This window comes from Canis lupus, chromosome 11 (genome assembly GCF_011100685.1).
Source record: "Canis lupus familiaris isolate Mischka breed German Shepherd chromosome 11, alternate assembly UU_Cfam_GSD_1.0, whole genome shotgun sequence".
Taxonomy (NCBI): domain Eukaryota; kingdom Metazoa; phylum Chordata; class Mammalia; order Carnivora; family Canidae; genus Canis; species Canis lupus.
Genome location: NC_049232.1, coordinates 56,437,278 through 56,457,299, shown reverse-complemented (window position 1 = coordinate 56,457,299; position 20,022 = coordinate 56,437,278). Strand labels below are relative to the sequence as shown.

Genomic DNA, 20,022 nt, shown 5'->3' with positions numbered 1-20,022 from the left:
TATCTGGTGAGGGGAGGGTCAGAGGACTTGGATCTGGACCTCAGCCATGCCTCTTACTAGTATTTGTGACCTTGAGCAAGTCTCCTAACCTCTCTGAGCCTCAGTGTCTTCATCCATGAAATGAGTTTTACAGTAATATCCATTTCCTCTCCCTCCCAGGGTCACTGTGAAGATTAAATGGGATAATTGATATAAGAGCATTTTGTAAAGTGTGCCTTGCCGTGCATTAGGCGAAGGGCAGTCCTTAGTGGAGCGAGGAGCCCTGGGCAGCATCTCATGTAGAGCTGCTATGAACGACAGATTCTCTGCATCTTGTAACGTCCTTCCTCCTCCTGCAACTCCTGCTCATCCCTCAAGGTTGTGTTGGCACCTAGGTTTTATCTGCCTAGTACCTTCTTTCTCTGTAGGACCAGTATCCTCACCTTCTCTTGAAATCTTCCCCTTCCCCTCTACAACCATTTGGATTCAGAAGGCCCCGTCATGTTCTCATGTAATCCCACCTTCTGGCCACAGGTGACCGGCCCGAGGTTGGGCATCTGGACCAGGACAGGTTAGTCAGAATTCTTCCCTAGGACTTCTCCACCCCAGGACCTTTCAAACTAAAACTGAGAAAGAAGGCCAAGATTTCTAGCTGACTATGGAAACTCTGAGTTATCAGTAACCATGTTTCCCACCGTGCAGAGGATGTGGTCTGTGGTAGCGAAACGTGAAGCTAGCTACAGAGAGGAGCTGACACAAGAGATGGCCAAAGAATTCTCGTTTCTGGTTCTGGCTGTGCCTGAGGTCCTGCTGCATGCCGCCCTCTCCCACAAATAATTATTCACTTCCTTTTTCATATCCAATAAACTTCCCTTTTGCTTAAGATAGTTTGAGTTACATTTCCATCACTTGCAGCCAAAAAAATGCAAGATTAAGTGAAAGGCCCAGTCCTGAAGTCACGTCCTGTGTAAAGTTCTCTCTGATGCCCTAGATGGGTCCCTTCCCGGGTGGGCTTCCGCCACACGTGGCTCGTGTCAGTGCGAGCAACCAAAGTGACACATTCATGCTATGATTGCTGCTTTTGCACTATGGGCCCAAATAAAAGAACACAGGCCTCGGAACTACACCGATCTGGGTCCACATCCCATCTGAGCCCCTAATTAGGCGTGTGACCTCAGAAACATCTATGGGTTTCACTTTTCTCAGCTGTAAAATGGAGATGCCAATTCTTTCTTTGAAGAGCTTTGTAAGAATTCCATGAAATGATATAGGAAGTGACTAGTGGAGTGCTTGGCACTTGGTTAAATGTCCAACAAAGGGAGATTTTCTTCTACTTCACCGTTTTATTATTTTTTATTTTTTTTGTTTGAGGGAGTGAGGCAGCTATGGGTAGGGAGATTTTTATGGGGAGTTAGAATCAATGCTGGTCCTCAAGTCCCCTCAGGGCCAGTCATTGACAAAGCAGCCAAGAAGTTCCCACCTACGCATGAAAGATGTTCCACACCATTAGACTTTAGGGAAAGGCACATGACAACCACCACGAGATACCACCTCATGGGAATGGGTGATGGGTGGAATAAAACAGGTAGGATAACAAGTGTGGGTGAAAGTGAGCAGACACCAGAGCGAAAATGGTGTAGCCACTTTGGAAAGCAAGGTTAACAGGTCCTCAAAAAGTGAAGCAGAGTGAACACGTGTCCCTGCCACCTGGCAATGCCACGCCTAGGAGTACACCCAGGACACCTGAAAACATGTCCGTACGAAAACCTGTATACGGATGTTCATGGCAGCACTATTCCCAACAGTCAAGAAGTGGAAACAACCCAGATGTCCATCGGCTGATGAGTCGCTCACCAGAAGCTAACGTGCACACACAATGGACTATCACTCAGCTGGAACGAGGGTGGGGAAGGGCTGACACGCACTAAACTCAGATGAACCCATGACACACCATGCTGAGCAGAACAAGCCAGACACAAAAGACCACATATGGTAGGACTCCACTGATGGGATAGGTCCAGAATAGGTAAAGCCAGAGGGATAGAAAGTAAATCTTCCCATGCCCGGGTCTGGGGTGGGGAGAGCGAAAGAACAACTGCTCATTGGTGCAGGGTGTCTTTCTGGGGCAATGAAAATGTTCTGGAATTAGAGGAGATGGCTGCATGACCTTGTGACTATATTAAAAACCACTGAACTATACACTTTGAATGGGTGGATTTTATGGCACGTGAATTATATCTCAATGTAAAAAAAAAAAAAAAAGAAAAAAGAAAGCTCCATCCAGGAAATAGCTCTCAGTCATATAATGTGGCACTGACATGCCACTCAGATGTGGTGCCTGACCCTGAGCACAGCAGCAGGGAGAGCACAATGACCACCATGCCCAGTACTGACCTGCACCAAGGATAGCTGGTGGTCCTGGGGGCCCTGGGGGTCCCGGTGGCCCAGGGGAACCAGGTCTTCCAAAGCCAGGAGGCCCAGGCAGGCCAGGAGCACCCGGGGGTCCCTGGGGCCCAACGACAGTCTCCCCCTTCTGGCCCTGTCAAGGCAAGAGCACAGTAACACAACAGAGAACACAGAACTGACCTCTAGAAGTCCAAGCTCTTCTTTGTATAAGGGTGTTTGTAAAAAAAAAACGTCAGTAACTACCAGCTATGGCTATCATTATCTCCATGCTGGGCACAGCTCAGGTGGTATAGGACCTCACTGCCAGTCGTTATGCTCAGCGTCACTGCATCCAACTCCAGAGAGCCCTGGAGTCAGAAGGGCCCAGACTTCACATTTAACTGATTAAAAAACTCAGGCATGGAGAGGAGACAGGGCTTGTTCCAAGTGTCAAACCCAGTTAGCAGCAGAGGTGGAAGTAGAAGCTTGGTCTCCTGGCTTTGCTGGGTCTACCTTCATGGTGAGCTCTGGGACCAGAAGTTGCTTATGGTTCCTAAGGGTCATGATCTGGTCATAATTTCTCTCTTGTGAATTTCTCTGAATTTCTCTCTTGTGAGTTGGAGAAACTTGGCATCTTAAGAAGACTAAGTCTATCTAGGGGCTCCTTCTTTGATGAAATTTCATAAGAATCAAACAGCTCTTCTAAAAATATCTCCCTCGCCTTCCATTCTGTCTTCATTATCTGATATGTTCACTATCAGTAACTCCTTGGGTTGAGAGAATTTTCCACCACTGACATGAATAAGGCAGTGTGGTTAGTGGCTTGAAAGTTACTGAATGCATATGGCCAGGGCAGCTCCCTTTCTTCCGTGGGCCTCAGCCAACCTCCCCATCAGTAAATAAATATAAGGGAGAGAGACCAATGACCAATGACCAATGACCAAGTCCTGCCTCCAGCTTATGGTACAGTGACAGACCCTTGACTCTCCAGCTGCCTAGTCCCACTGGGGAGCTTCAGGAAAGGCTGTGATTTACGGAGGCAGATGGCGAGAAGTCACTACTCACAACCAAGCCAGGACTTCCCGGCAGGCCTGGAGGCCCTGACACCAAGAAATCACCGTGAGAGTCTCCTTTTTCTCCTTTGATCCCCCTGTCTCCATTCTCCCCCTGCAAGCAGAGAACATTCAGTGAGAGTAAGATGAACCGGTCTCTGATATAAGCCCAAGCACTTGAAAACAGAAGCCAAATGTTTGGTAGAGAAAAACTCACCTTCAAGCTGTTTAGAAAGTGTCTCAGGTAAGTTGGATCCACTGGAGGGCCTGAAAAAGAAATGCTGTGTAAAATTCACAACCATAACCTCAGAAATTTAAAAATAAAAATTTCCAGAGGTGCCTGGGTGGCTCAGTCAGTTGGGTGTCCAGCTCTTGATTTCAGTTCAGGTCATGATCTCAGGGTCAGGAGATCAAGCTTCATGTTGGGCTCCGTGCTCAGTGGGGTGTCTGCTTGAGGATTCTCTTTCCCTCGCTCTCTGACCCTCCCCCTGCTAGTACTCTCTCTCTCTCTCTCTCTCTCTCTTTCAGAGGTCTCCAATTTGGCAACCATCATCATGCCCCAGCCAAAGTGACCTCACATTGGTTTAGCTGATGGAGTGGGCAAGGGTCTTGGAGGCAGAAATGAGTCCTCAACTGGGCCCCACAACCCAGACACTGTGGGACACTGGGCATGACCCTAGCCCTCTTTGGGCCTCATTTTGCACAGGAAGCATGAATAGATTGGAACTTCTGGTCTCTCTTGGCAATGTTCCATGTTGGGTATGCGTCACCCATGACTGGGTCTCTCTAGAACTCCACGGAGCTTGTAGTCAGGGTGGTCATATAATTTCTCTTTCTGGCTCAGTTGGATTTCTCAGGAACAAAAATCAAAGGCAAGATCCAGAACAATAGTTGCAATACCTGGTGGTCCCTGGGCCCCCTGGTCGCCTTTTTCTCCTTTGGAGCCAGGAAGACCCCAGGATCCTTTTTCTCCTTTAACACCTGCCACCAAACACATATATGTTAATTTTTTGTTTTTAAAAGACAATGGAAAATCACCTTCATTCTGCATAAAATGTTTCTGAGACAAGTTGTCCAACAGAGCCCTTTTGGTGAAGTCCACTCAATAAATGAAGGCCTAGTGAAGGTATGAAATCCTTTGGTAAATGCTGGGGAGGGTAGAGGTGGATGCATCAGACACAATTCCTGACCTTGAAAAGCCCTGTGTCCTTGGGGAGATGGACACAGCAGAGGCTAACCCGAAGCAGGGTGGTGTTCAGGGGTCAGCTAAGACTGCAGTTAACTCTTCTAGACAGCTTCGTGCATGCAGCCTGGCTCAACACCCTGGCTAGCTTCCGGTCCCATCTCACCTCCGCCTGTGTAGCATGGTGCTGTAGGGGAGGAGAGGACTCTCCCAGGAGTGCCCTCAGAGGACAGGAACGGTGCTAAGTATTCCATGTACAAAGTTGGAAGGACAACCAACTGTGTCCTCCACCACCATCACTCAGGACTTATGAGAAGCACCCTCTCTCCAGCTCTTTATATGGGGGACAAGCATGGAGGGAGCCTCCTGGGAGTTCAGCACTGGGGAAAGGGAAGCAACCCCCTGCCCCCACTCTGATGGGTAGGGTAAACACTAGATCTCTGAATTCCTAGTTCCCAAGAGGTGACAGATCCACCAAGCAGTGCCCTCGAGCCTAGAGATGGGGCTTGGAGGCTCAGGCTTCCCAGCATGAGGGGAAGGAGTGGGAGTGCCAGAGGCACGATGTGCCAGCTGGGGGTCATCTGGGAGATGCGATTGCAGGGCCAGGGTGGCAACGCGTCCACCTACCCACTGTAAGACCGTAGGCAGTGGTGCAGCCCAGAGAAGGGGCCACTGAGCCCACCACCACCACCGATGGGGCTGCTCACCTCAGGGAGCAAGAGTTAACAGCCACAAGGAAGTAGGACACAGGCTTGCCAGGGGCTGTCCTGTCCAGAAAGGTCAGTTCCCTCCCCTGCGTCCCAGAGCAGCCCCACGGGGATGGGGAACCACTGGGGACCTGAGACAGCAAATCCAGCTCTAGTTGCCTCCCCAGGGTCCACCCTGCCCCAGGGGCAGGGGGAGAGCCTTGAACCGGAGCTGAGCATGGAGGGTGACAGTAGTCTGCACCCTGTAACCCAAAGCAACAGAAGAAGCACAGGGCCAGATATCATCAGACCACTGCCTGGCAGGCCACAGACAACAGAGCAGAGCCAGAGGTCAATATTAGGGCTGTGGGGGGGTGGGGGGGGGGTGGGGATTGACCTTTAACTGATTCAACTGCAGATGTTCAGGCCTCTCAATCAAAGTGGAAGACAGAGTGACAGGGGGTGTGGGGACAGGGAATGAGAGTGACTGCTCCCTGGCAGGCTCCTGGTTTCCTGACCTACGCCCCTCTGTAGACCTACACTAATCAGACGCCCAGAACCAGTGCCCCCCATACTTTACTGTGCATACACCTCGGGGGGCGGGGCGGGGGGAAGGCTTACAATGCAGCCTGTGATTGGGCAGGTCTGCAGTGGAGCTTGAGATGCTGCATTTCTAACATGCTTCCAGGAGATGCTGCTGCTGCTGGTCCAAGAACACTTTGAAGCAAAGGTCTTCGGGGCTCCCATGGCCCTTCCCTGTATTCATTCCCGGTACGTTGCATTATAATGATTTTTAAAATAGTTCCATCTAATGGAGCCTAAGGGCCTGGGTGGCAGGAACGGCACAGAATTCATCTGCCTCAGCCCAATGCATGGGATAATTTCATGAACCATGGTCTCAGTCAATGTTTTATGAGCAAATTAACAAACAAATGGACAAATGGAGTATCTCCTGCTGGCTGGAAGCCCCAGTCAAGATGTATAGACCATATGGAGGTGTGACAAAACCAAAAAGAGATGCTCAGCCCCACAAGCTGGCTCAGCTCCCCCTGCTTCCAACACATGCAGCCAGACCTTCTCAACCATGAGTCTTATGTCCAGTACTGGGAATGGAGACCACCTTTTGTGGAGCTACAAGGGTCTGGAAAAGTCCCACAGAGCCATAAGGTGAAGAAGGGAAACCGTACCATGAAAGGTGATAAGTTCTGAATTCCCCGGATGAATGGTATCAACCTGGAGAGAAAGAGAGTCAAGGTCATAACGTGCGAGCCCTGTCCTGGCATTTGCATCCACAGGTAGCCACTGTCCCCTGTCCTGGCGGTGTGTGTAGGAGGCACAGTGTCACAGAGTCAGGCCTTTCTTTGGAAAGAAAGAAAGGGGCTCTATGGAGCCCCCAAAAGTCCTGAGCTCCCCCGTGGGAGCTCCTGGCACAGGCCAAACCAGGCCTTCAACTGGAGGGGCCCATTACGCAGCCAGGCCCGGGGTGAGACTTACTGGCCGAACAACTCTGCTGAGGGAAAGCCCAACGCTTCAAGATAACAAACCGTGGCCCACTATGAGTGTTCTTCGCCTCTTTTATTATTATTTAGGACTGATTCATGTGAGAGGTCAAGCATCCAAGTGAGTGGTGTACCCAGCCACGAGGCTGGGCCAGCCGTGAGTTCTGCTGCTGCACAGAATCAAGGATGAGCATATTAATGAGGAGAAGCTGATGATGGTAGTGATAATTAATAAGGGGGGAGGGTTATCATTTGGTTGAAGGACTATTCTAGATGCTCCATTACGTGTTGGGTGTCCAAGTTGTCCTAAATAATACTCCTTCCCAGTTCATTCTCAGATTCCTGCATTTTCTTATCTATAATACAGAGCCACCCGCGAATTTGCTTTCATATCCAACTTCACCTTTTGCCAGGTGAGATGTGGAGTCAAAATGACCCCTCTGGTACCAGGATCCTCCTAGTTTTGGGTGGAGGGTCACCAAGAGAAGATGGGGCGGGGAGTGGATGGGAGTCCCCCAGGACCAACATTTCAAAGTTGGCTGCAGTGCCAAGCTGCTATCTTGTGGCTACGCTGATAGGGATCCTCCTCTCCAGGTGTGGGCTGGCAGTTGTGGTGTCAGAAAGGGGCTGAAAGTAGAAGAGGCTCGTGGCACGATGGATGTGGCACAAAGCAGTTCTTTGTCAAGTGTCCATTTTGAGAGCTGGTCCGGAAATGTCCATGCCCCAGCCCCATGGTGTCCGACGGCCAGGCAAGGTGAAATAAAATATTCATCAAAAGTGCTCTGAGCTCATCTTTGGTTTTTCTTCAGTAACCTCATGACCCCAGAGGCCACAGCTATGCCAAAGGTCCTACCACAGGCCACGACAACTGCAGTAGCATTTTTACAAAATCTCAAGTTTGTGAGGTGCTGCCCTGTGGTGGTGCCACTGACACCTGCAATCATGTTAGCAGAGGGGGGCTTTGGGCACAAACTCCCAGGGTACTGGGAGCAGCTGGTCCCTCCTTCTGTATGATAAGGAGGTGGAATGCAGCCACCTCTCAGGCCTCAGGCCACGGATGTAAACATGACCTGGCTTGCTGTTGTCCTTACAGAGATCTGGAAGCCAGCAGGCCCTTTGGCCATCTTAGTGGATCATGTCATTTGCATTCTAGGCCAGAGTTCCCAGGGCCCTGGGCTGCAGACTTGGGTGCCTTAAAGTTTTGACCTGGACAGATGTCCAGGCAAACACTCAAAGTGCGTCATTTGAAAGCATCTGACCCAAGCCTCACCACCACACCCAACACATCAATTATGAACCCACTTCAAGGGATCTTTCTACACTGTCATTTGCAAGCTCCTGAGAATGGAGGGCACGCCTATCTAGTTCACCCCTGTGTCGCCAGGGCCCTGCAGAGTACTTGGCTCTCGGTAAGCCCTCAAGAAATACTTGTTGAATGAGTGAAAAAATGATCACACGTCACTCCTAGACTAATGCCTGTGCACAGGGACAGGTCCCCTCTCCCTGGGCTTCCCCACGGAAACAGAACCTTCCCAATATACAGGGAGTCACAGTGTTCGCACCTGCTGCCTAGTGGCCAGGGGACCCAAGGGATAACCCCAGCTCTGTCAGGACTATGACCCTGGACAACTCAGTGACTAGTGTGAGTCACAGTTTGCTTGCTCATTATAAAGTGGGAGGGAGAGCGCTTGCCTCTCAGGGCTGTGTGCTACGCAACACCGCAGTTGGGAAGGGACAGCACACACTCAGTTGTAGGCTTTGGCCCATAGTTCCTAATGCAAGGAACACTGATTGGAACTGCTTTATTTTCCCACCGATATTTTTACAGGGTCTGTCTTCCTTCTTACTCTACTGCAGCACGCATGAAGCTAACGTGGTTACAATAATAAAAGACACTGCTTTCCTGACTGCATTAAAGAAAGATTCTGACAGTGTGTACACCCTTAGAAGATCCAGTATGTTTCACAGCCTAACAGATAACACGGTCTGTTATTCTAGAAGCATCTAGCTACTTACTTAAGGGTCTATATGTAGGGGATAGGAGACATCAAAGAGGACATTGATGGACTGTAGGCACTCAAGACAAAGAAAGACTGATCACCTTCTCTAGGTTGCTTTCTTTTTTTTTATTATTTTATTTAAATTCAATTAATTAACATATAACTTCAGAGGTAGAGTTCAGTGATTCATCAGTCTTACATAACACCTACTGCTCATGACACGGTGTGCCCTCCTTAATGCCCATCACCGAGTGACCCTATCTCCCCCCCTCCCCTCCAGTGACCATCAGTTTGTTTCCTAGCATTGCTTTCTATGCCAAAGTCTGCTCTGGAAGGCAGCGACCCTACACGACTTACCGGTGTTTTGCAGTGCGGCCGCGCTGGTATGGGGAAGACAGCCTGTGCGAAGTGAGAGCAAGAGAAGTGAGGCCCTTGGGATCCCTGACTCCAGGCACTCTGGGGCCCATTCTCCGCTGTCCCCTGAAGGTCTCCCCACCTCCCCCACACCTACTTACTCCTTTGATGTTAATCACAGCTCCAGGAGGCCCAGGGGGACCCGGAGGACCAGGTAAGCCAGGTGGGCCCTACAGGGAGGAAAAAGGCCATTCCTGAATTCAGGTTATTGTGAGTACATACACACTGCAGGATATTTTCTCCAGGGTTTGGGGACACAATGAAAAAAGAAGAGTCCTCTAAAGTCGACTAACTTCTCCCACAGGTAGGCCTGACACTTCTAAAGAGCATGTCCACATCCACGAGCCCATTGCATCTTTACAGCAAGCCATGGGGGAGGGCAGCGGAGCAAGTATTATCCCTGGTTTACAAATGGAGACAGAGGCCCAGAGAGGGGCAGTGACCTGCTCAAGGCCACACAGTCGGAACTCAGATTCTGACTCCCAGAGCAGCATCAGCCAACACAGAACCCACCACCTCTCTAGCAGCACATCCCTGATATGAAGGGCCAAGTGGGGTGGGGAGGGTCCTTCACCTGATATGGTACCTGGGACAGTGCCTCAAAAATGCAAAAATAAATGCAAAACTCTTTTTCAAGAGCAGAGTTATTTTCAAAGCCAGGTCAGCCTGGCCTTAATACCACACAGTGTCTTCTCCTCCTGCCCTGGATCCGAAGCAGGACCTTACAGCAGGAGGGGTGAGGCTCTGACCACAGGCATGAGGAGTCTGGCCTGCTGGGAAGCTGCACTAATTACTAAGTGAAGGCACGAGTGCCTGCTTTCCCTAGTAGCTGCAGTGGGCTTGATGGGTGTGAACCTGTCCCCACAAGCTTCAGTAAAATTGCACTTCTGGTTTCTGGACATACAAAGAAGAAACAACGTGATGCAAACAAAAGTAGACTCTGTACTGAGTCTGGTACATAGTAGGTGCTCAATAAATGTTGGCTTCCTCAATAAATGTTGGGGCCTACTGATGTCCCCAGTGTTGGCCACCTTCGTGAGGCTCCACCCAAGTAGACACTCACAAACCCGTACTGAGCCCCTAGTGATGTGTGAGATGCCTGGGTCTGGGTATGGAGGGAAGATGGGATAGTATCCCACGGTCAGAAGACTGGGATTTGAGATTCAGATTTCCTGAGTACACCCAAATCCCCTTCTCCCACCCTCCCTCTTGGGTCTGGACAAGGAAGCTTATATTCCACGAGGCTGCTTTCAGGGACAGGGACCATCCTGAGAGTCAGCTGGAGGCCAGGGATGGCCTGGAGGATCTTTGGAAGTGGCAATGGAGGAAGGAGAAAAACGTTCCTAAAGATTCTGTCTGCAAGCCCCAGTCGCTGGACCTGGCACTGTCCCCTCCCTCCTCTGGACACCAGACTCAGGGCTCTGTCCCTGGGGAGTGCAGGGTTGGGGCAGTGGTCACGTCACTCACCGGCATCATGACCCCTCGGTCTCCTTTGGCGCCCTTGAGGCCATTGAGTCCCGGGCGACCCTGAAACCCACAGGGGATGCCTTAGTAAACCCACAGCCCAGCAGCTAGCCCGGCCCACGTCTCCACCCCTCACATCCAGTTTGAGGAACACCGACACCTACAGGTCGTCCAGGAAGGCCAAACTCTCCTTTGTGTCCTGGCGGTCCTTTGGGCCCCTAGAGGCAAAATATATATCAGATTAGAAAAGAACAGAAAGTCAAAGGCCAGGGTGATGGGGCAGGGGGCGGGGGGCACTGGCCAGCCTTCATGGGCAGGGGTGAAGATGAATCCCTGAGGGGAGGAAGGACAATGGGCAATTACGAAGTAGGCACCTGTCTGGCTCCTGGTCTCCCAACCTCTCTGCTCTCAGCTGGGACTACCTGTCCCACCCCTGGGCTCCCCATGTCCTCCTGCAGGCTCCCCCCAACCCCAGACTCTGGACCCCACCCTCTCCATCAGAGCTAACGAAGGAGCAAGAGGTCAGTAGCTTGGGGCCTCAGCCCTCTCAGGTAGCTGGGTGCTGGCGTCACTTAGAAGCTGGACTTTTGCTGCTAGGTCTTATGTCCCAGGACTCTCCATGTCTCCACCTGGAATCACGGAGGCCTGCCACACCCTTCTTGGCAGCCCAGCCACAAAGAGGGGTTCCCAGCGCAACCCCAACCCCTGAGAACCAGCTCCAGGATTTGACTCCTGCCTTGCTCCTACTCTCAGGAGTCTTGGGCTGCACCCCACTTCTCCAGGTGAGTCCTTGACCTGCAGACCCTTATTCATTCCAGTGTTGGCTTTCTACATCTTTAGGCTTCTAGAGACATTGCCCTGTTCTCATCTCCTGCAGGAACCCTACGCCTTCCGGCATCAGGGATCCATGCAATGCACAATCTCAACCCGGAACAAGCTCTACTTCCAGTCTCTTCCCTACTTCTGTACTGGCTCTGCCCTGTCTCCCAGGGGAATGACTAGTCTCAGCCAAGTCCCTTCCTCCTGCTGACATTAACATATATGGCCACGCCCTGGAAAATGGCAAATAAAGCTGAGTGGAAATAGGCTCTGTATGTAGAGGACCTGGCCCACATCACTCCTCATCAAAGAAAAGCAAGGACAGAAGGAATTAACAGGGTACAGGCCACTTGGCGGTATGTTCTAGTGCAGAGCTTCTCAAACATCAGTGTGCCTGCGCATCACTGGGGATCTTGTCAAAATGCAGACCCAGGAGGTCCAGGGTGGGGCCTAGGGCTCTGCATTTCTAACAAGCTCCCAAGTGATGCTGATGACACTGATCCATGAGCCTCCTATAACAAGGCTCCAGGAAGCTTGTAAAGGAGGCATAAGCTACACTAGTCACCAGGGCCACAGCTCCCCTATATGGCACCTTTATGCAAATTAAAAGGTGTCCCCTACTGTCTGTCCTTGGCAAGCTGTGCACACACAGAACAACCAGCATGGCCATCTGCAGCGGCCTGCTGACCACCATTGCTAACGACCACCATTTCCCATGGTACTGGATGCTAGTAAGTGATCAACCAGTGGTTAACGCAATACTCCCCCAGTCTGCCTTAAGCCACAGTTTCTCCTCTGCAGCACATCCATTCTGCCTGACTTAAGGGACCAAAGGCCTCAGGAGGTCCTTTGAAGGATGCACCTTGGAGGTGGTAGGCCATTCATTCATCAAGGACATGCGTCTGGGAGGTATTTCTCCCCAGGCCTGAGGTCCAGCTTCAACCAAGCAAACCCCATGTGCAAATAAATCTCCAGGCCAAATACTTCCAAAGAAGTGTTTCCCGGAGGCAGTGGGGAAAACCTGGCCACAGAGTCTGACAGGCTTGGTTGAAATCCCCAAGGTACCACTTACAAGCTGTGTGACTGTGGGCCAGCTCGTCATTCTCTGTGACCTCAGTCTCCTGATCTGTAAAATGGGGATTCTGATACCGCTCAGAGCACTGAGGATGAAATGAGATGGTCTGTGTGAAGTATCAATGCGGTGCCTCACCCACAGTGGGTGTCTACACACGAATTTTGTTGTTCGTTGGCGGTGGTGGGGGACTATATGCCAGAGAGGTTTATAGTTCATTCTGGAGAGAACTGGTAGCTTACAAAACTATTCAGTAGCCCAAATTGGTTACAGATTCCTAGAGCAAGGAAGGCGAGAGGGGTGCTATCGTATCATCTAGTACTAAGTCAATACCTCCACCTTACAGATGGGAAAACAGAGGCCCAGAGAGAGATGGATTTGCTCAAGGCCTCATAGCTAGAATCCAAAAAGCCAGAGAGGACTTTCTGGGGTTCCTCTGGGGCTCCTGGGGCAGTGGCTGCCTCCAGCCGGCAAGCCCAGCACACAGGGCACCTGTGAGTGCTCAGCACCCCAGTGCTCCTCTCCTTGCAGGACATACAGCTCAACCACACTTTTGAGGCATCCCCGAGGCATCTAAGTTCTGGCCAGTAGAATGTGCTAAAGTGATATTCATCACGTTCCATGACCTCTTTCCCCTCCGCAACCACAGCCTGCCAGCTGGAAGATGCCAGTGTGGCTTTGAGGCCATCAGATGGTGGAGCCCCAGGTCAGAAGCACCCTGGGTCCCTGAGTCACCGCTCGGAGGGGAGATGCCCACCTCGGAACCACCACCGTGGGTTTGGTGGGAGTGAGAAATAAGCTGCTGCTGTGTTGAGCCCCTGAGATTTTTACTTCATTCCAATTAGCCCACCCTAATCCACACACACCTTGCCATACCCTTTCTATCTTCACAACCGGGACAACCCACTCTAATGGAGCCAAAGTATGATAAATTCTTCAGCCCCCAGGCCAGACCCAGCGGAGAGGTGCTCTGGCTTACCATTGGTCCCGGGGCTCCGTGCACTCCAGGTTCACCCTAAAGCAGGGAGATATGAATTTGTCATTCAGAGGAACACAGCGTGTGGCAGGAACAAATGTGGGATGCTTATACACATGTGTGCCTGCAGGGCCTGGTGACACAATTACCTTTTTCCCCTGCAGCCGTTCCAGAGGAATATCTCCGGTCAGGATGGCACCTGGCTCTCCCTTCTCGCCCTGCAATTCAGAGAACCTTTCAGTGAAGTCAGGCCTCCTCCCCACTGCTCACAGTCCTACAGCCCCGCTCCTGCCCCTCCAACACACCACTCTGATGTAACCTGTCACTAGAGAGAGAACCGCAACAGGCTCCTCAGGCAATGCTCTCTGGGTTATTCCCTCCATACACCACAAGCCCAGGCTGAGGTCCTGCAAGCCTCCCCCACCCAGGGCTCCCACTGCTGATGGATCTACATCCTCACCCCCTACCCTCCAGGAACCAGCCTGACAAGGTCGTTCCCACCTCTTGCTACACAGCACCCCTCTGAGAGCCTCTGGCTCCTAATTTATTTGGTGGCTCACTTTCCCAACAATCTTATTCTTGTTAAAACGTCTGTCATTTAAAAAAAATAAAAATTAAGAAAAATTAAAATAAATAAAATAATTATAAAATATTTTTTTAAATTAAAAAAAAAAAAAAACACCTGCAATTGGAAAACAGACAAAGGTGTGAACACTAGAAGCCTCTCTTGACACAGAGGCCCTGGGGGGGGGGCCCTGTGGGACATGCAAACCTGATCAGGCAAAGCTATTTCAGAGGCAGGGAACTGGGGAGATGGGGAGACCAGTGGCAAATCCTGCCCCAAATCCCGTCCTCAGCAGAGCCATCTCCTTATCTCAGGAGGCTTCCAAGAAGATATCTGCACACAGGGAAGGCCAGGTGGAGGAACCTATGTTACCCTGAGGCTCTGGCTCCAAACTTCAGCCCTGGCCCCAGGGGCTGGGCCGGACCAGGCCAATGTCTCCCTTCAATGGGTGGGAAGCAGCCAGGGCAGTGGTGCTGAAGCAAGCAGAGCAGCCTCTTCCCTTTGTCCCCCCGAGCCCACACCTCATATCTGGATCTTACCACTCCACTGGTGAGGGAAGGCGGTCCTGAGCATGGCAGCAGTGAGAAGGACAAGCACAAAAGCGTTAGAAGCAGAGCAAGAGAAAGCTCGTTTGCCGTGAGGGCTGGAGCAGAGCTGGCTGGGTGCCCATCCCAGTGTTCAAGGCGGCAGGAGCTTAGGGGCGGCGATGGCATGTAGGTCCCTCTAGAAACAGCGGTTAAAGCAACAACCACTCTTGCTTGACCAGGCCTCCTCCCAAGCCAGAGCAGCTCCTCCCAAGCCAAAGGCCCAAGGCAGCAAAAAGCATCCCAAGACATCGCCCCATGTGGCACCAAACTTAGACCCCTTCACCCAGCACACTGAACCCCCTCTCTCCTAAGACTGTGGTCCAACGGACACCGGAGCCTCTGTTGGGGTTGCCAGGGTGGAATGTTGGGGTAGAAAACAAGAGAAGCTTAATGTTCCCTCCTTTTAGAGACATACATACCCACCCTCCGTGACTCTCAAGGCAGGCGCGAGGGCTGCTCCTCCCCGCTTTGCACAAACCTCCAGCACAGCCATGGCCATACTTTCTGCTGGCTAATCGCACCCCTGTTCCTCATGTCTTACTTCTATATCCCTAGGGCCACTATGGGACACCGGCTGGCACACCCCAGAGAACAGATATAAGACGCACGAGTACACAAACGGATAGATGAATGATAGACAGTCTGTGATCTGTGAATAGATGTCACTCTTTCCTTTCTCTATAAAAACTAACTGGGGAGTTAATTCCAAGAAGCAAATGTGGAAAGGTATAAAGGTCCATTCAGTGTCCTGGGAGTTCCAAGGATATGCTTTGCATGCTAAATATTTATTCCAAAGGTTCTGAACCAAGACTGCCATCCAAATGCAGAATGTCCAGCTTATTATTTCTAAATACTAGCATTCAATGTGCTGATTAATTATATGTTGTATCGTCTTTTATCCAATATATAGAATTATATATTGTTTTATCCAATAAATGTCTTGGGTGCCATTTGCATACCAGGACCTGTGCTAAGCACCAGAACTATAGAAAAGGAACCGGCATGTGGCCTGCCCTCGGGGAGCACACACTCTCATGGGGGTGCCCAACAGGTAGTCAGACAAAGCACAGCACATGGATGACAACATTCAAGGGTGTGTTGAGTTCTTTTTCCAAGCCATGATGAGAATCAATTTTTCCACCTATGACCCACCCTCACCTTGGAGGACCATTGAGATGATAAAAGTTAACAGCTGGGGAATGGCTGCTAAAAGATATGGAGCTTCTTCTTGGCATGAAAATGTTCAAGAATTGGGTAGCAGTGATGGTGGTACCACCTTGTGAGCACACTAAAACTCACTCAATCCTTTAAGGAGTGGATTTTGTGGTATATGAATTATTATCTCATTTTTAAAAAGTTAACAGCTACTTTCAGCCAATTGGAAATAGTTAGCAAATTCTGAAAAAAAAAAAAAAAAATTCTGGAGCATGATCCCAGTAGAGACCTGAGTCCCTCTTACCTGTTCTCCTTTTAGTCCTGGAAATCCAGGCACGCCAGTGTCACCCTTTGGTCCTCGAGGGCCCTGGAAGGGATCATCAGAGGAGATTCTGTTGGTTGTTATAATTAAAATGCTTTAACCAAATGGAAGTATTTTTTTCAAAAAGTAGAAGAGTAGGGGGTGCCATTCCCCTGGGAGGAGGAAGTCACCATTATCCATGATATCTTCTTAATTTTAAGTGGTGCAGAAGTTATGGTCTAGGGGAAAGAAGACAACACTGAGCGTGAGTAGGCCTGGAGGCCCTGCTGCTGAATGGTGGCTTCCCCTGATGGGCACTCCTGAAACAGCCTGGTCCTGCTACCTCTGCTGGCCCTACGGCTCCTTCCAGGCCATCCTGCAGCCAGCTTCTACCCACTGTTCACCTTCCATGACTCCCGCTTCTTCTCTGGCTCCCTACCACTCATGGGACAGGATCCAAACATCCCAGCCTGACCCCCAAACCCAGCACACCAGCCTCAGCATGTCATCTCCCGCTCCCTGTCACACCAGGGTGAGTCTTTCCCCTGCCCCTCTCTGCACTGTCCGTCAACTCTGTGCTTCTGCCCGTGGCCTTCCCCCTGCAGGAAAGCACATCCGCCCCTCTGCAGAGCCAAGTTCTGTACACCAGCCAGAAGTGACCTCTTCTCAACTCCAACAGACACTGAATACCTGTGACAATGACTAGCCAGACGTCTGTCCCCCCCAAAAACGTTAAGCACTTTACTGCATGTAGATTTTCACAAGTTCCTGTTCTGTCTGCTGGTTTAAAGGGTGAGTTGCCCATTAGAGCAGTGGCTTCCAAATATTTGTTATCATTATTTTTTAACAATGAAGCTCTTTTCATTCCTTTTCTTTTTTCAAATAAAGACTTCAATGAAAAACCTACTATACAAAGTATGTCAAATGGAGCTTTTCTATTGGAGGTCAGGGGTCTGGAACCTGCCTATGTGGCCCCCTCTTTGCTCTCTAAAGTGGCCTGGGAGCCTCCCTCAGCAACACAGAACTACTCATCTAGAGGAAGATGTGTTCTGGAACACACCACCAGTTTGAAGCAGCCAAGCCAGAGCTGGAGCTCAGAGGCCTGGACTCTTCTTTTCCTAACAAAGAGGTGTCCTCCATGGCTGCTACTCCCTCTCTCGTATCTAAGGTCTAGTTCATGCGTATTTGCATGAACTATGTCATCATAAGATATGCTCTTTTATTTTATTTTTATTTTTTTAAAGATTTATTTATTTATTTATCATAGACAGAGAGAGAGAGGCAGAGACACAGGAGGAGGAAGAGGCAGGCTCCATGCCGGGAGCCCGACGTGGGACTCCATCCCGGGTCTCCAGGATCGCGCCCTGGGCCAAAGGCAGGTGCTAAACCGCTGAGCCACCCAAGGGATCCCCAGATATGCTCCTTTTAAAAAATGTAAAAAAGTTCAGAAAAGTAGAAAAAGAAATCATTTATAATTCCACCATCAAGAATAAATTGATGTTGCAGTTTTGATAAGTTTCCTTCATTTATCTGGAGACAGTGCATATGCCTGTTGGCATTAGGACCTTTCAGAGCTATAGTGTCTTGGAGAAATCACCCTGGAGCCTTAGGGCTTCAGCACAGGCTCAAAGTTTTAGACAGAACTGATCACCTTCTACCTAGAAATGCATATTCACATCCCGTGATAGAAGCCCCAGCAGTGAGCACACGGACTATTAGATATTGGACTCCTTGTGATTCCCCACCCCATCCTCCATCGCCACTGTCTTCTCTCTGTAGGAAACTGATCTGCTGGGACTGTATCAGCTGTATCTATTGAAATGCTTGACTCATCCACTTGCATTCATAGAAAGCCAACCACTGGCTCTGGTTTCTGCCAGTACTGTGGGAGAGAGAGAGATAAGACCCAACCTCCCCAAGCTTTTCACAGTAAAATCATGGGAAAAAAAATAATAAAAAAAGACAAGGACACAATTAACTTATTTGGGATCAGAAGAAGAGAATCACAGCAGAGCTGAAAACAAAGCCTATGGAACTCAAAGGAGGAAAAGACCACTCCAGGTGGAGGTCAACGAGGACAGGTTACATGAACAAGATGGCACCAGGGGTTGGTCATGCAGAATTTAGAGAATGACATTGCAGGTGGAGGGAACAGAATGAGCACAGCCCCAGGGCACAGAGGGAAGATGGCTGCTGTGGTACTTACTGGAAATCCTGGCAGCCCGGGTATGCCTTCCGGACCCTGTGACATACCAAAAACCAAGCAGGTGGGTTAGGAATGGCATTTCCAGAGCCAAGAGGAACACTGCCTCAGAGCACCTCCCCCCACCCCCAGCACCTCCCAAAGGCCCAAGCACGTTCCTATGTGGGGAATCTCATGATCCATTTGTTGATGAGGATGCTGAGGCCTGGGAAGGGAAGGGACTGGGCAGAGTCACACAGCTAGTGACAGAGCCAGAAACTGCATCCTGGAACCCACAGCTCCACTCCCATCACCTCCCCCATCCCCAAATGGGACTCTGCAAGTGAAGCGGCTGGCGGCTCCCCCTCCATGAGTTCAGTCAGTGTCCTCAACACATGTTCTTGAAGCATAAGCCCCTAATTTCTGAGGAGTGGGCCCAAAGAGTGCACTGAGGTATTTGGGGGTGGAAGTGGGGGCATGTTGGTGACACTCAGCTCTTCTCCCTCAGAGAAGAATAAACAGAGAGTCTGTGGTTCACTCCAGTTGGCCAGGGCTCTTCCTGCTGGCTCAGGGACCCACATGCTCATCAAAGGTCTGTGAGTTTGGCAGAAAACATAAAGAGAGAGATGACTGGATAGCAACACGTTTCTTGGTACACTGCATACACAGTGGGGTGGGAAAGCATGAAGGTGTTGGCCGGGTCTTGAGTCCCTCAGGGAGGGAGGGGCCTCTGAGTAGGAAAATCTTGGCCCTTCATTCGGCATGTAAAGGACCCTTGAGGGGTGTGGGTTTACTAAGGGGAGGACAGGGTTGGAGGGGAAGGTGGATTCGAGAGGTGGGGAGAGGGAGAAGGGTTGGGGCAGACAAGGCCCAGGGACTCTTAGAAAACAGAGGCCAAACCTTTGATTTTAGCCTGTTATTTTGCTTTAGTAATGTCCCACCTAATACCCCAAACTTCCAGCAGTTTGGGAAATACCAAGACCCACTATGAGACGACTTTTGTTCAGTAGCTGGTTTGCCTTAGGAGTTGGTTACTGGGGTGTTTTGAGTGATTGTACAGAAATCAAGGAAAGGGAGCCTCAGTGGATGTAGTACAGAAGAGACAATGGGAGGACCCACCAACAGAGGTCACTCAGCAGGAGAGACTAGCCCTAGAACCTCCCAGATAGCTGCAGAAGCCTTGGGGAGAGCACCGAGTTCCCCCAGGACATGGATGGTGGGGGTTCAGGCCAACCTCATTAGGGACTGCAGGGGTGGGTGAGCCCTGAAGACATCAGGGCTGCCTAGCTGTGGAAGCGTAAGCCTCAGTCTCCATCCAGGCTTGCACAGAGTGTGTGCCATTTCCAAAGGAGTCCACATCCACCAACCTCTGGTGAGCTGCCCCAAAGGCTGGTGAGGTATGATCAAAGGACAGGCTTAGACATTCAGGGTGGTGTGTGGCAGGCAGAAGGGCTGGACCCCAAGGCTCCTGAGGCCAGAGCTCTCTCCTCTCTCCCCAGCTGTCACCAGCACATGCTGGGAGGTGCAATGGGGTGTTATGGCACAGAATGCAGGAAGAAGCTTCCTTCCTCTTAGGTCCTGCTGTGCCATAGACCAACTCTGTGGACTTTCAGAAATACTGTTGTCTCATTGAATGTTCCTGATCTCTAACGGGGAGGCTAGAAAGAATGAAGCAAGTCATGTTCTCTCCTTTGTGCGCTGGT

The 20,022-nt window shown here is 50.6% G+C and overlaps 1 protein-coding gene across 5 annotated transcripts in view; it reads right to left on the bottom strand.

Moving 5' to 3' along the window:
- COL15A1 (collagen type XV alpha 1 chain) overlaps positions 1–20,022 on the bottom strand; it is a 105,592-nt gene that overhangs the window by 11,381 nt on the left and 74,189 nt on the right. For all 5 annotated transcript variants that reach the window (XM_038552919.1, XM_038552921.1, XM_038552920.1 and 2 more), the window contains 13 exons: positions 18,344–18,379; positions 16,141–16,203; positions 13,679–13,747; positions 13,533–13,568; positions 10,827–10,880; positions 10,666–10,725; positions 9,300–9,368; positions 9,142–9,183; positions 6,473–6,518; positions 4,317–4,397; positions 3,634–3,683; positions 3,430–3,531; positions 2,374–2,518 (listed from right to left, as the gene is read on the bottom strand). In XM_038552919.1, the coding sequence (XP_038408847.1) occupies positions 2,374–2,518; positions 3,430–3,531; positions 3,634–3,683; positions 4,317–4,397; positions 6,473–6,518; positions 9,142–9,183; positions 9,300–9,368; positions 10,666–10,725; positions 10,827–10,880; positions 13,533–13,568; positions 13,679–13,747; positions 16,141–16,203; positions 18,344–18,379 (853 nt within the window). The remainder of the gene's footprint in view (positions 1–2,373; positions 2,519–3,429; positions 3,532–3,633; positions 3,684–4,316; positions 4,398–6,472; positions 6,519–9,141; positions 9,184–9,299; positions 9,369–10,665; positions 10,726–10,826; positions 10,881–13,532; positions 13,569–13,678; positions 13,748–16,140; positions 16,204–18,343; positions 18,380–20,022) is intronic.